Here is a 15,001-nt window from a genome sequence, read left to right on the forward strand (position 1 = left end):
GGATCATCTGTTACACGACGTCTATCAGACAAGCGCAACATTTTAATTAAACTTTCAAATTCAAGAAGTCATTATTATATATTCCAGGTTTACTAATCATTATGTGCCATGAGAGATCCTCAGGTGTGCCGTGGGAAATGATCCAATTTCACTTTTAATTGGGCCGCAAATGTACAACAAATAATGTATCTTTGTTCACCTATCTACAAACCCCAATTCCAATGAAGTTGGGAAATTGTGTCAAACAGGAATAAAAACAGAATACAATGATTTGCAAATCATCAAATTCAAAATGAAAGAGTCTTTGCGAACAACAATACAGTTTAGACGTTTTTCCAACTTTGTCTTTGTAGTGTATTCAATTGAGCATCAATTAAAAAGGATTTACAAATAAACCCTTTTTAATGTACGTTTTACACTGGAATTGGGGTCTGGGGAATTGTTGGCAACGTATAGTGACAGGCAGAATAATGATTTGCTCTTCTACCAGATAGAAGACGGTTGTGCTTTTTGTTTTTGTGATGTTTATATTTGGTGGAGTCCATTCACGTTGAGCTTTATTTCAATGTAAAATATGTGACTTGGCTCAATAAAGGCCGGGAAACATTGCTGGAGAGACGCGACTTTGAAAGTAGCAGGGGCACACACGGACATCTTCGTTCGTTTTCCGATCACGAGCCAGGAGATAACAGATGTTTTTCACAGTTTGGTGGGATCAGGAAAGGTAATGGCAATATTACATCTTGAAGGAACGGGAGTGCTCTCCTTTACCAGAAGATTCTCTGCCGTCCCTGTCTAACAAACTCTGCTCGCGTTGCTGTTTTAGCATTTGAGTCAATAGCAGTACAGATGCAGGAAGCAGGATTACACGGGGGGAATAAAGATGTAGACATCACAGGCCCAACCTTAGAGCCGTGTATTTTCTGGCAATTTAGATATATTTCCAAATAGAACATCCTCAGGGACAGTCCACAAGAAAGGTTCCACTGATCATACTTTCCTTATTGCAATGCTGAAACCAACAGTGTCTAAAGGATGGCGCAACTATTTTCGGACTGACACGTTCATGAATAAATGGCCTATACACAGGCGCAAAACTGCACAGATGAGTCTCAGCACAGATAGATTACCCGACTGACTCTAAAGTTAATTTTTTGTTCGGTTTAAAGATAAAAATAAATGAGTTCGGATATGCTATAAGATCACGTTGGGAATGGCGCTGTCATTATTGGAGGATTAGCCTGTCAATCAGAAAAACAAGCCATCTCAAAGACGGGATCGTCGTGTCTGCTGGAGTGAGAGGGGTGCCAAGAGTTCATTTCTTACTTTTGGCCATAAAAACTGCAAGTGTGCTTTCAAATGGAGAAATGAGGAATGCTAAATAATAACGGATAGTCAGTCAACGACGTCAAACTTTCTTCATAATTTGAAAACCAATTCTGTCCAGTAAGTATCGGTATATTAGTTAGCCAGTTCTTAGACTTAGCTAGCAAACCTTAGCTTGATATGATATAAAGGGTCAATCTAATTTGTTTTTCGGAGAAATGAGACATTCATTCCTTAATATCATAATTTCACCAAATAATCCAGGATATGCGCGACCTATTTCTTTTTCGGCAAAACAGGTCAAAGCACTTCCTCCCGGTTCGGGTGAATGGCGAAGGAGAACGGATCAAAATAAAACCGTAGGATATTTAAATATTTATTTATAATAAATATTTAAATATATATATTTGGCGTTAAAATAATCTCAAATATTATCCACTCTATTATTTTAAGCAACTCTGCATATCATTAGCTTAATAGCAAGTCATTTGTGAAGTTTGGGGGAAAATGAGAAAAAATTCAACAAACTAGAAGAGTCCACTTGCCTTGATTCAACCTTCATGGATTACCATTACCATGACCTAGATGACCTACGATGTACACACACATAAAGACAAAACACATTTTTTTCGCAAACACAGGCAAAAAAAAATAGATTATTTCTTTGACCCCCTGGTGTTTTGTAATCAGGCGCTGCATTAGTTTGGCTAGCTTCAAAGCTTCATTTTCTTAGCACCTTAAAAGACACACATTACATGTTTTGCTGTTTTAATGAAACCAAACTTAAGATAACAGTCTTCATATTTTCTCGGTTCAGCCAGTTTGTGTTTTGCACCACTTTTCCCACATTTCTGAGAAAAATTACCTCTAGTTACGTTTTAGTAGTTGTAGAAGTAATGGTATTATTATTATTATTATTATTATTGTCTTGCTATGGACGAACGGAAGGCTCTGTTGTGCTTTTCATGGCACTGTGTGATGATCATTTACAGGCAGAGTGCAAAACGCCTTGCTATAAGCTGAAAACTAGTTGTCTGCTCTGCGGCATAGGCGGAATTGTTTACGCTTGTGGCAGAAGTCCCACCTTCTGCATCCAATAGTGCATGTGATTGACGTGGTAATAAAAAGTTGGGAAATCTTTTGTTTTTAATTAAAAAAATACTACTTCCAGTAATGTATTGAATTGTAGCGTCTCTTCAATTAAGACAATGAACGATTAATGTCAGCAAACTGTAATCACGTCAGAATTGCTCTCTATGCGTGCATTTGCTCGGCAGAATTTCCGCCTACGCACATTCAGCCAATCCAGATGCGACCAGCAACGCCATGTTTTGTCGGAATGAAAATGAAAGTGCAGTAGGTGCGATATGGAGGCACGGAACATTTAGTAAAAAAGTAAACAAAGGGCTAAACAGTCCAAAATTAGAATGACTCCTAAGTGGAAGCATTTGATGAGCGGAACGATCTTTGCTGTGCCTCCCGCGTCAACCGTCATCGACTCTGCATCACGCAATGCAACTGAAAAGGTAGGGAATGTATCCTTTTTGTTGTTTTCTGCCCTTTATTAGACTGACAAAAAATGAGAAAGCGCTCCCAGGTGATAGCGTGACATATGACAAAATGAACCAAAGAAATGTGCAGCAAATTGGCCAACTCATCTTTTAAATGACAACCTGACATCCCGATTTCGGATTTTTTTTCTGAACAGAAAAAAAGAACTTTCCCTGATTCGGTTTTGTTGTACCAAAATCAACCAATGAATTAGAAAAGAAACAGGCAAAAGAAAAAACACCTCAATCAGAATTTCCCCATGTTATTATGGAAGAAAGATTTTCTTCTTTGAGGAGCTATAGTTCTCCAAACATTTCCTCTCCTAAGTTTAAGTTAATGAGCAAACCACACAACCTGGTATTCTACCACCAGTGTTACTGTTTTATTTCTTTAAAAGAATGGGTTTTCCCTCATTTCTATATTGCACATTTATTTTTAACCATACACACTGATAAAAAGGTGGCTATAACTTAACCTTGAGGCGAGAACAAATTACTTGAATTTCCATTCATTTCATTGGGAAATATTACCTCGGGTTAAGAACACGTCAGGTTACAAACAGGATCATTCAACCAATATGTTCGTAACCCAATGTTCTACTGTACCTAATATAGACAACCTTTCCCCTCACCCAGTGAATAGAACCCAACACATTCGATTATTGGAGAAAAGTTTCAGAGGCAGCCTTGGTGTTTGTGAGAGTTGGTTCAGGTCTAGATTGTATGATCATAAAGTGTCTAAATAGGAAAAAAGAGTGATAAGGGTGCTTGTGTTGAAGACAGCAGAGAGTTCAAGAAACCAATTTAAATGTATACATGCATATGTTTGGGAGATTTTCTACACATCATATTTCACCTCGGGCCTTCCACTGTGAAGAAGAGCAGCTGGATGAAGCACTTTCAAACCCGCAGAGAATAATGGCTGCAATTTGACACTTGAAACCGAGAAAAAAAAAAACAATCATATTTCCACCCACCCCCGTTATACTTGGACACGACCCATCACAGCTGTTTCTGATGTTCACCAAGTGTGTTCAAAACAAATAAATGGCTTTAAATCACTTGTGACCCGTATGGTAAAAGTGAAATGTGTACTCTGCATCAATTCTGCAAATAGAAGTAAACAGACCTTTACACGTCCCGAAGCTGCAGTGGGCAATGTTGGCCGATTAAAATCGCTGCATGAGATGATTTTTCTGTGTGAGTCATGAAATATACCGGCATGGGTTTGCATCAGCGTAGTACAAATAAACCAACTACTCTATAGAAAAAGGTATATATATTCAATATGATTTTACATGGCATCATAAGAATAAAATTGCTCAAATGTATTAACATAAAGTGCCCTGCGATTGGCTGGCAACCAGTTCAGGGTGTACCCCGCCTCCTGCCCGATGAGTGACGAGAAGCGCGACAGAAAATGGATGGATGGATGGATGGATATGAACATGAAACCAGCAGATTTACACTGGATCCAACCCCACGTGCACAACCTCATAGGCAGCACGTTCTTCAGAACATCCACCCTGCGGGCCGAAAAGGTCGACCTCATCGGTATGTTTAAAATAGCATTGCATTAACTGCAGTACATGTTGTAGCAGTAGTGCGTTGTACTGTACATGAGAGTTGATGTCTCTACTGAATATCAACTATCTACACAATAGTTTGTTGTCTTATCACAAATGCTTGCAGATCACATTGGTAAGCTACAGATTAATCAATTCAATAAAAATTGTGATTAAGTGTCGTCAGCTTTTTTTTTTTTTTTTTTAATGAACAGAATTTCACAACTGGCTTCCTGAAATGTATAAAGTTAAACCTCCCCCTTTCCGTTCACTACTTGATTTGTTTCTCTATTTAATAACAAAAATAAATCAATTTTGTCCATGTACAGTATGTATAGGTTTAGTATAAACATTTGATGAAATCTGCTTGATAGACTGAGAAATTCACATCATTTTACATGGCAAAGAATAGGTTTTTCCAGTGTGTTTATCCACATTCTTATTTCAAGAATGATATTGCAGCAAAGAGGTATAGCTGACATAACATTTTCATTCTCAATGTTCTGGTGGGTGTCAAACTAATTTTGTCATGGGCCACATTGTAGTATTTCAGAGCGCCATTATGACTGCCAAAGGATAGAAATGTATAATTGCCTCCTCATTTTATTCAAATAAATCATAAATCAATGGATAACTAATTTTGAAATCAAAGAAACTAGTTTGGTAACAAATACATGCTTACAATACCAAGTGAAGACAATTTCCGACTTCGGTACAGTTTTTGCAAGACCCCCTGCCTTGAGTTTGACATGTGGTTTACAGTCCAGTATATTAGTCGAGAATGACGCAACATCACCTCTGCTGGTTGCAACCAAGAAGTCCACTCCATTTTGCCTCATTTGCTCAAAGCACCAAAATGTCTTCACGATCAACCAAGGAATTGATTGCTATGCACGTCCCTACTTCAAGTGACAAGTATCCCTGCAAATGCAGAAGTGTACAATGACAAAACAAAACCGCATGATTGATTGGACTAAAATAGTAATGTCCCATAAAACAAAGATCGAGCTTTTCCTTTCTTCATCTCAAGGATCTGCTCTTTATCTCTGCAGCTTTTATATAAGTCCGTCCCTATTTCTGGCTCCTTTCAGGTAAAATACAAGTATTATGTCAATGTTGCTACAATCATTGACTTTCACTTCCCTCTCAGCTTTTTAGATATACCGGTACAAATTTACCGAATGAAACCACACAAACACACAAAACACACAAAATACCCCATGCAACCCTCACTTCTTTTCCACCTCAGAGACCCTCAGCAGGCCCTCGTTTAACACTGGATGGTGGTGAAGTGGGGGTGGCATGCTGTGCACGTGTGTATTTTTAATGCTAATGTGGGAGGAGGCAATGAGGACAATAAGGGAAGAACAAAGAGGAGGCCCCGTGACGTGCGGCACATGGACAAGACGAACTGCGACAAAGTGACTGAAAAAAAGCCCCCAAAAGAACAATACAGGGATACATTGTTTCCGTGTGTACACCGTCGATGCCTGAATAGGCTTAGTTGTTTCTCTCTAAAGTGGTCGTAAATAACATCAGGCATTGCTCTGTTTTTCAGGATCTGTCAGGATTTGGGTTGTCCTGCACCGGCACCTTAAGTCTTAGTGTGAAATTCAAGTGATCAAAGGCAGCCTTTAGTATTCAAATACTTCTATAGGTTGCCGTGACTGAAATGTTGAAGTACAGTAATCCCTCGCTATATATCGCAGTTCACTTATTACAGTATCAGTGCATCGCTGATATTATTATTATTATTATTTATTTTTTTGTAGGTCAGTGTACTGCAGTTACTCACCCAGACATCTCCGATACAGTTAGCTTTATTGGCTAAATGATTTTAATGGGGCAGCAATAGCTCACAAAAGGTCGTTTGGTCTCTTATTCTTACAGAGTAGTCTCAACTCATACAGTTGGTTAGTCACCAAATTGGTTGAGAATTCAAAGAACATAACCAAAAAGTTAGAGTTTAAAATACAAGCCACAGAGTTTGATGCAATAAATTCATAAATACCAAACTTAGCCCGACAAATAGCTAATGCTCACACTCATAGCAATATCGACCGGAACAAATGCAAGTAAAGACCAAGGTTTAAACTTGATTTTCTACAACATCAGCACTGTAAATAAAAACATCACTGAAATAAAATCTGGGTTCCCATAATGCATTTAGCTTCATACCTTGCCAGGAGCATCAGTGTGAGGAATAAGGACAATGCTTAAGGCAGGAAATCGCCTGTTCACACCACGTCCGCATGGGCTTTTGGTCATATCGTTCAAGCGGAGCACACTGGCCTTCGATAGGCATGTGCTCATGCAGAGTGTGTGGATGCTAATCTCAAGTGGAAAAAAATACAAACCTGCATTTCTCTAAATCATCACATATTGGCATTAAATTGCATAAAAGAAACATCTGAATTCATATTGTAATATAATAAGTAGTTCACAGATTTCATTTATCGTGTGTTTTTTCTGGAATGTAACCCGAATGTAAAACGAGGGTTTACTATATACTTGTACATAGGTTGTCGGCTGTGGATGGAGTTTATATTTGGTAAAAATGCAATTTGTGATCAGAAGAAAGTGTAAGCTGGGTTCTCACTGAACAACTTGAAATGCACACAGTACAGCGCAGACCTCGCCCAGGTGAAAAGATTGCAGCACTCTCAAACTTAAAGTCGTGGCTGACTTTAATGGGTGCTGAATATGGAGTTCATACCGGATGTGTGATGGTACCAACTTTGGACGAGGGCTGAGTCTGGGTCGATGGTTCCATTGAGAGTAAAGTGCAAATGGGTTTCTCTATTCACATTTTCATTCCAATGGACAGCGATATCGAATGGGTTGTTGCTATGCACGTGTAAAGCTACTGCAACACTGCAAATCTGCTCTCTGCATTGAACTTAACCCTCAGAAGGAGCGGGCAGGAACCGTGTCGCAACCGCAGACCGAAACCAGATCTTTTCAGCACCTTGGTCAATGAAGCTAACTGGAAATAAGCCTTGACGAGAAAACTGTTTTGTAGTATTTGCATAATCCTATCGCTCAAAGTTATTTATTTGAATAAATGTCCTTTACTAGGCGGCAAGGCGGATGACTGGTGAGCACATCTGCCTCACAGTTCTACGCACGATACATATGCCAAGAAACACTTTCTGTCAGTCATGTCAATAAGAGATTGTCTTTTCCAGTCCGAGACAAACTAAAGGAACATCGGTCTTTCTTTTTTCTTTTTTTCAACCTGTTCCCTTTTTTTCCTTGTTTTGTCATTTCTTTCTTTGACTAGTTCCTAGTCAAAAGAAACAGGCTAAAAGGGAACATTGTTGTCAAAACTTTGAATTATTTTAATATAATTATTGCACATAGTGTATGTATATACAGTATGTATCAATTGTTTGGATACATTTATATGTGAATAACCTACCGTAATACTATGGTATTATCAGTTCTAAACTATTTAGCGATTAAGGGGTAGGACGAGATGAGTTTTCGTCCCCTTTCCTTTTCCTTCTTTCTCTTACTCCTTTTGAGCATGTTGACTGTGCCAAATGATGTAACGTACTTTTCTTTATTTAATTTACCCTATTTTCTTATATTACATGAAATTTGCCCTTTTATATGTTCAAATAAAGCAATCAATTCATCCATTATTTGGAGTATATTTATTCCATTTGATGTGATTTGTGAACACCACATTCAGAAAAAAAAAATGTCCGTTTGCTGTATAATAACTTCGACACTAGGGTGGTAGCCTCAAAGGTGCTGCATTTATAGATTAAGAACATACAGCACATGGGCCTCTTGGATCGAGGAAAGGCCCAGTTACCTTGGAGTACGGTAATTACCGAAATGTGTGCCGTGAGCAAACCTTGAGGGACTGCTGTTGATTCTAACTAGCTATATTTAGTTAGTTATCCAATTATCCATTAAAACAGTCAACAAGAGCAAATGCACATGCAGAATTCAAAGAAATGTAAATAGAGGCAAGAAGAAAAACAAGATTAAAAAGACCAAGGTGTTGCACGTTGGTGTGTGGTAAGTAATAAATAAAGCCTATCGTAATATTTGTTCACGGGGGGAATAAATAGTCTAGATATTGATAGATTATGATAGCATGATGAGTAATACACTCAATATCGACAGTGTATGAAACTGATGATATACATAATATATAAGCATAACACTACACATTCAAAGTCAAAATTGAACTAAGAATTGACTACGCATGTCCTCTACTGTGCAGGAAGCTGATCAGGGATCAGCTGTAAGTGACCTGGATTTCCTTGCCAAGGATTCTGACCTGCTGGCCTGTTCGGCTAAGAGGCTCGACGCAATGGCCACGACCAACAACATCTGTGTGAATCTTTGCCTTGAGATATACTGATACATTTATTCCACATTTGGAAGGTAAATAGAGAAAATGAGAACAATTTCAAAGAGGAACTTAAAAGAGATCATACCGGAATCCCTCTTGGTTTTATGTACCATACTGAGACAATGCATTCTAATCCTCTCCCAAAACACATTATACGCAGAGATTACACATGTCACAACAAAACAACTGCATGTGGGTCATTTGTATATAATTTGATCAGTAACGGTAAAGACATGGCCCACTGAATTGCCTTTTAAAAATCAATTGTTTTACTGACAGGAGTATTTGAATTATTGGCAGTTGTTAGCCATGGAAAGGTCATAATTGTTTCTAAGGGGGAACAAATATTTAAAGTAATATTTTTATAACTTTTAATGACAAAATGTCTTTACCGTTAGGTGTCCGAAATGAAGTTTAATGATTTGCTGCATGTTTTCTGACTGTGCTAATTGCATATTTGGATATACAAGATTTTTTTTCCTATTGTTTAATATGCCTTGTCCATGAAAACGAACAAAAATGCATCATAGGGTCTTCAGAGTCCCTTTTTGGGGTTCTTTCACAAATGGCCTGTCACTCAAGCTATCTTTACCGTGCTTGCCGCTGGAGAGTGCCATGGGTGTGTGTTCCGGTTGTTGTCTTCCCCCTGTCTCGTACACACCTGCTCCGAAGAGCATCTTCACCACCTGAGCCTCCTTCACCCTAATTACCCCTTGCATTTAAATTCCTGTCTCATTCTTTCTGGTCGCCAGTTCGTTGTACCTTGTCGTCGCGTTCCAACATTCCTTGTTTCCACGTCACCGACTCACAGTAAGACTAGACCCTGTTCCGATGATCGACCTTGCCTTTTTGCCTCACGTTTTGGATACTGTTGCCTGCTTGTGTACCGACCTCTGCCCGTATAGGGTGGTAGGAGGCCCAAAAGACCCAACCTGATCCCAAGACCTGGCCTCCTGACCACCCGTTCGTCCCGGATTCAGCACGTTCGGAAGTCTTGCAGTGGGCCCACAACTCTAAATTAACTTGTCACCCTGGCATCACCCGTACTACCCAGTTCATTCAACAGCACTTCTGGTGGCCCAGCCTCATCAAAGACACCAGAGAGTTCATTCAAGCCTGCTCCGTCTGCGCCCGAGGGAAGTCTTCTCACCGAACTCCAGCTGGCTTGCTGCGCCCCCTGCCAATTCCCAGCCGCCCTTGGTCTCACATCACAGTGGACTTTGTTACCGGCCTGCCCCCCTCTGAAGGTAACACTGTTATTCTTCGATCGTTTTTCCAACTGTGTCCATTATGTGCCCCTCCCCAAACTCCCATCCGCCCTGGAAACCGCTAACCTCCTTGTTTTACATGTCTTCAAACTCCATGGTATCCCCATCAACATAGTCTCTGATCGAGGTCCCCAGTTTTCCTCTCTGGTCTGGAAGGAATTCTGCAAGGCGGTGAGCGCAGCAGCCAGCTTATCTTCGGGGTATCACCCGCAGACCAACGGCCAGACGGAGCGGGCCAACCAAACCCTGGAATCGGCACTCCGCTGTGTTGCCGCCCGCAACCCCTCCTCATGGAGTTCCTTCCTCCCATGGATTGAATACGCTCATAATTCCCTCACCAGCTCCGGTAGCGGAGCTGGTGAGGGAATGTCCCCATTCATGGCTTCCTATGGTTTCCAACCTCCACTGTTGAACCTACAGGAGCAGGCGGTGGCAGTCCGGGAAGCGCTGAACTGGTCCACGGCACGCAACCAGCAGCTCGCGGACTGTCATCGCTCCCCGACGCCCGTATACAAGGTGGGTCAATCCGTCTGGCTCTCTTCCCACGACCTTCCCCTTCAAACAGAGTCCCGTAAACTCGCTCCATGCTTCATTGGTCCTTTTCCCATCACCCAAATCATTAATCCCACTTCCGTCCAGTTAAAACTGCTACAGTCCCTAAAGATTCATCCCACATTCCACGTCTCGTTGCTCAAGCCTGTCTCCACCTGCGCCCTAAGCCCTCCGGCCGTACCCCCTCCGCCCCCCCGGATTATTGACGACCATCGGGCCTTCACGGTGTCGCGCATCCTCGACGTGAGGCCTAGGGAGTGGGGGTTACAGTACCTGGTCGACTGGGAAGGGTACGGGCCGGAGGCGCGTTCTTGGATTTCCCTGAAGCTCATCCTCGATCCTACTATTTTGGGCTCACCCGGGGAAGCCTAGCAGGACGCCGGGAGGCGTCCGTTGAGAGGGGGGTACTATCATGTACTGCCCTGCAGTACCGTTTTGGAGCCTGGATGGCGCTTTGCGCCCTTTCGTCCTCTCTCTCCCCTCCCCTCTCTGTTTCAGCTTCTCCTCAAGCCACGCACCTGTCTCCAATCAACCCTCATCACCACCCACATTTAAGCCTACCTATTCCCGGAAATCCTCACCAAAGAATTGCAGCCTCTCCTAGCAGTACCACGGCCCACCTCATGTAAGCTACTCAACTCCTCGTTCAGCTACTTCCCACACCTGACAATTATGTTGGCACAATACACAAAAGCAGAAGTGCCAGGATGAGGCGGCCAATAGCAGGCAGCAAAATTAATGGTGTTAGCTTTGCAATATGAATTAATTTGGATGACTTTGTGAGTGTCGGAACTATTACAATAAAGTAAAGACTTACCGCTATCACGATTGTATAAAGACAAGAATGTAATGGGTTTGAGTAGTTGGGATCATTTATGCACTAGTATCAGCAGATTTTTGAAGGGAAATTGTGCAACTCACACGATTTTGATGAAGCTAGTTATGTCTTGACTCTTATGCACTTTTGTCTTTACTGTAATAAAAAGTGTATTTCAATGGGCCACCACCATTTGCTCTGTCAAAAAGTCATGCCTTTACTAGAAATACCTAAAATTTTAAATCGTCAGTAACTTTTTGAAAATGTTACTTTACCCATATCAAACCAAGGCGGCATAAAAAAAAAATTGGAGAGATTTGGAGATTATTTTTTGACAATTGTCTTTACCGTTATTGATCAAATTATATGAAAATGACCCATTTATCGCCTACCTAGGTAGTCACTCATGTTGCTTTCAAACCTGCCTTAGGAGCAGCAATCGGAAAATAACACATTAATTAAATGCTAATATTACCACTGTGCACTTGATATAGTACTCCTTCCCTTGGCACTTCTGCATGCTGCTGAGAACAGCAGTCTCTTGAGGACCCATAACACCACAACCCCCCCATATTGTTCCTGCGCGACACATGTAGCCAATTTGAGACACACACACAATATTCTGCTTAAAACCTCCCTTTTCTCATTTAAGATGAGGGACTGGCGGGATCCAGAAGACAGAACCCCCCAGACATGTTAATACATGCATATTAAAAGACAAATATGTGTCAACATAAGAAATAAAATACAAAAAAAACATTTAGAACCATTTGGCATCAGTACTGCAACTTAATCCTGTCAATGGGCCAAACCATCATGACAAAGACAAGTTCCAATGTACTTAAGCCAAGAGTAGTAGACACACACAAGCACGTCTATACCATATCTAGGTTAACTTTGTCTGGCCAATCCGCTCTGGTTTCTGCACCCTTAATCTCCTCCACTAAATTGACACAGAGGGTGGCACAGCTCATAATGCGATAGGATTCTTATTTCTTTGCGTTTGGTGTGAACAATGAAATGGAAAGACGGAATAGGTGTATCCAAGGTTTTTTTTTTTGGTTTGTTTCGTTCTTTTTAATCTATTTGTATTTTTGAAGTTCACCACACTTGTGAATGCTACTCGGTTTGGTGTTTCCAATGGCAAAGATGTATGACTTTTTTTTTTTTTTTTCCTGTGGTGAAATTGATTACTTCAATGTTTTGTTTTGTTTTTCTTCATTTGACAAATAGTATTAGAAAATGGTCCATGAGTATGTTATTAAACAGATGTTAAATACACTGCTGGTGAAATTGTCTTGTAAAAGTCTGTCAAAATCAAAATGGACTAAAATAAAAGACAAAGCACCCAATTTATGAAAGTAAATTTGTGCATTTGTTCAGTACCGCTTTTATTAAGCGTTGATAAAATGTTTGTAAATCGGAAACTAAGTAACAGCAATCGTGACCTCCTGGTTGCCAAATATTCACTTTGTCACTTTGTATATGGAATTACCTCATGAACACATTACATCCGGTGGTTTATTTGTTAGTTAGAAATGGAAGCAAATCAGGACCACAGCATCCGAGTTAACAGAAAGGTTGCAAAATAGTGACCGCACACTTAATGATTTATCGCTGTTTATTAATTATTGATAAAACATTTATAAACAAGATGTTCAATTATTGTATTTTAAGGCAATTTATGAACCCTATCTTTTCTTTTTTTTAAATCGGTGCGCATCGGTGAATGATAATCAAAACATCAAATTAATGTCACATTATCATACCAGCAGAAAGACAACGAATGATTAATTCATGAATTATTAATGATATCTTCGAATATTAACAAGCATGGATTATACGCAAAGCCTATATTGATCTCATGCAGGCTGAACTGCTTTACTGGAACTATAAGCATCGATCAGCCAGCGCTACTGTGGGTGAAACCAGCACATTGATCCAGCACAACCCAGATTAGAGAAGACTGAGATCCAGCTGCATCCAAAAGGGCATTCCCATCTTCACGCGCTGAGGGATCCATCCTCCTACCCCTGCTGCTATCTATCCCTTCCCTCCTCCCCCATGCTTTCTTCCCCTCCATTCTGCTCAATGGAGCATGTATTAGTATTGTGTCCCTCTGACCATGTGCTCCTCTCACATAGTGAATGAGCCTTGACTGGTGCAAGGCACCACCCAAAACAACAGTGTAATTGTACCTCCCAGCTTCCTACTCGAAACACAAAAACCCATTCGTGTTAAATCAATCGCCGTCATCCCACTATTACCTTCATCGAGAAACCAAAACATTCACGCCAGCAGCCTGCTTATATCACCCTTGTTTGAAATAAAGACACGCGTAAGATCAACACATTCTGCATTTGTCATCATCTGCACTCGTGTCAAACTTTGATGAATGAATCCAATAGAAGCGCAAGGCTGAGAAGTCCCAGCTGTCGTTTCGGAGAGGTACAGCCAAAAGACATAAACCAGTTGTGGGGCACAGAGACATTGAGACATTGACCTGAGGGATTGCACTAAATCTCATATACAAGCATCCTCTATAGTAGCAATTGATGTATGCGGTAGCCTGCAGAATAAAAAGCACTGAAACTGTTAGAAATTCAACATTATCGAAGCCGGTCCTCCTAAAATGGTTCATTAAAGTGCACAGTACAATAACAAATATTTTTAAAAATGGCACTAGTAGCACTAAGTTTAACAGCAAAATTTGACCAGAGTCGTAGTGCGTGGATGGTCATTTCAAACCCAAGGGGATAGACTGCAGAACATACCTGTTTGCCAAACGTACGTGGGTTGAGTTCCCACTGCCGCTCGTGCATCCAGGTCCCGGATGGAGAGAAAGAGCAGCGCTAACCTCCACAGCAAGGAGACCCTTTTCAGCACCCCCAGCTTCCCGACAGCTCTGCCGGCCAGCCCCATGGCCACTGCGCAGCCAGCACTGTACTTCCCAGTGCGGTCAGGACGATCGAAAATAAGAAGCCAAGCCACGAGGTGAAGATGAACTCAACTGTGTGTGTGTGTGTGCCTTCTTATGCTTTGCTTTTGTCCACCTCTGCGTGTCCACGGAGAGGTAATCCTGGTCGAAACAAGACGGAGGACTCCACTTGCTCTTCTCTGTGTCTCTTTCTCTCCCGGCTCCTTAATGAGAGAGAATGAGGTTTGGCACCAATAACACAAGGAACAATAGATCCCTAAAGCCAGCCTGCTGCTGCTGTATGCCGGGTTGATGCAGCACCTCCCTCCCTGCGCCTCTCTCTCTCTCTCTCTCTCTCTCTCTCTCGCACCCCCCGCCCCACCACCACCTCCTTCACTCCTACACCCACCCACTGTACTCGTCCTCTTCCTTTCGCGTCCTCTTTTTCAGATAGACTGAGAAACTGTTTTCAACTCCGGTCCAAATAGTAGCAAATGTGTCCAACTAAAATTTCTATTTTGGAGAATGTGGGATGAAAGCACAAACACATTTTCGGTCAACTATTATATGTTTTCTCAGACCACAATGACCACATTTATTGAGGACTAGAAAAATCCTACCATACCATAAATGC

At 41.1% G+C, this 15,001-nt stretch overlaps 1 protein-coding gene across 1 annotated transcript in view; it reads right to left on the reverse strand.

Annotated features, from left to right (window-relative positions):
* Positions 1-14,669, reverse strand: part of thsd7aa (thrombospondin, type I, domain containing 7Aa) — a 148,569-nt gene extending 133,900 nt beyond the window's left edge. Inside the window, 1 exon segment of the mRNA XM_061664897.1 lies at positions 14,225-14,669. Coding sequence (XP_061520881.1) covers positions 14,225-14,372 — 148 coding nt within the window. The 5' untranslated portion in view covers positions 14,373-14,669.
* Positions 14,670-15,001: the final 332 nt, after the last annotated feature.

This window comes from Phycodurus eques, chromosome 20, assembly GCF_024500275.1.
Source record: "Phycodurus eques isolate BA_2022a chromosome 20, UOR_Pequ_1.1, whole genome shotgun sequence".
Taxonomy (NCBI): Eukaryota; Metazoa; Chordata; class Actinopteri; order Syngnathiformes; family Syngnathidae; genus Phycodurus; species Phycodurus eques.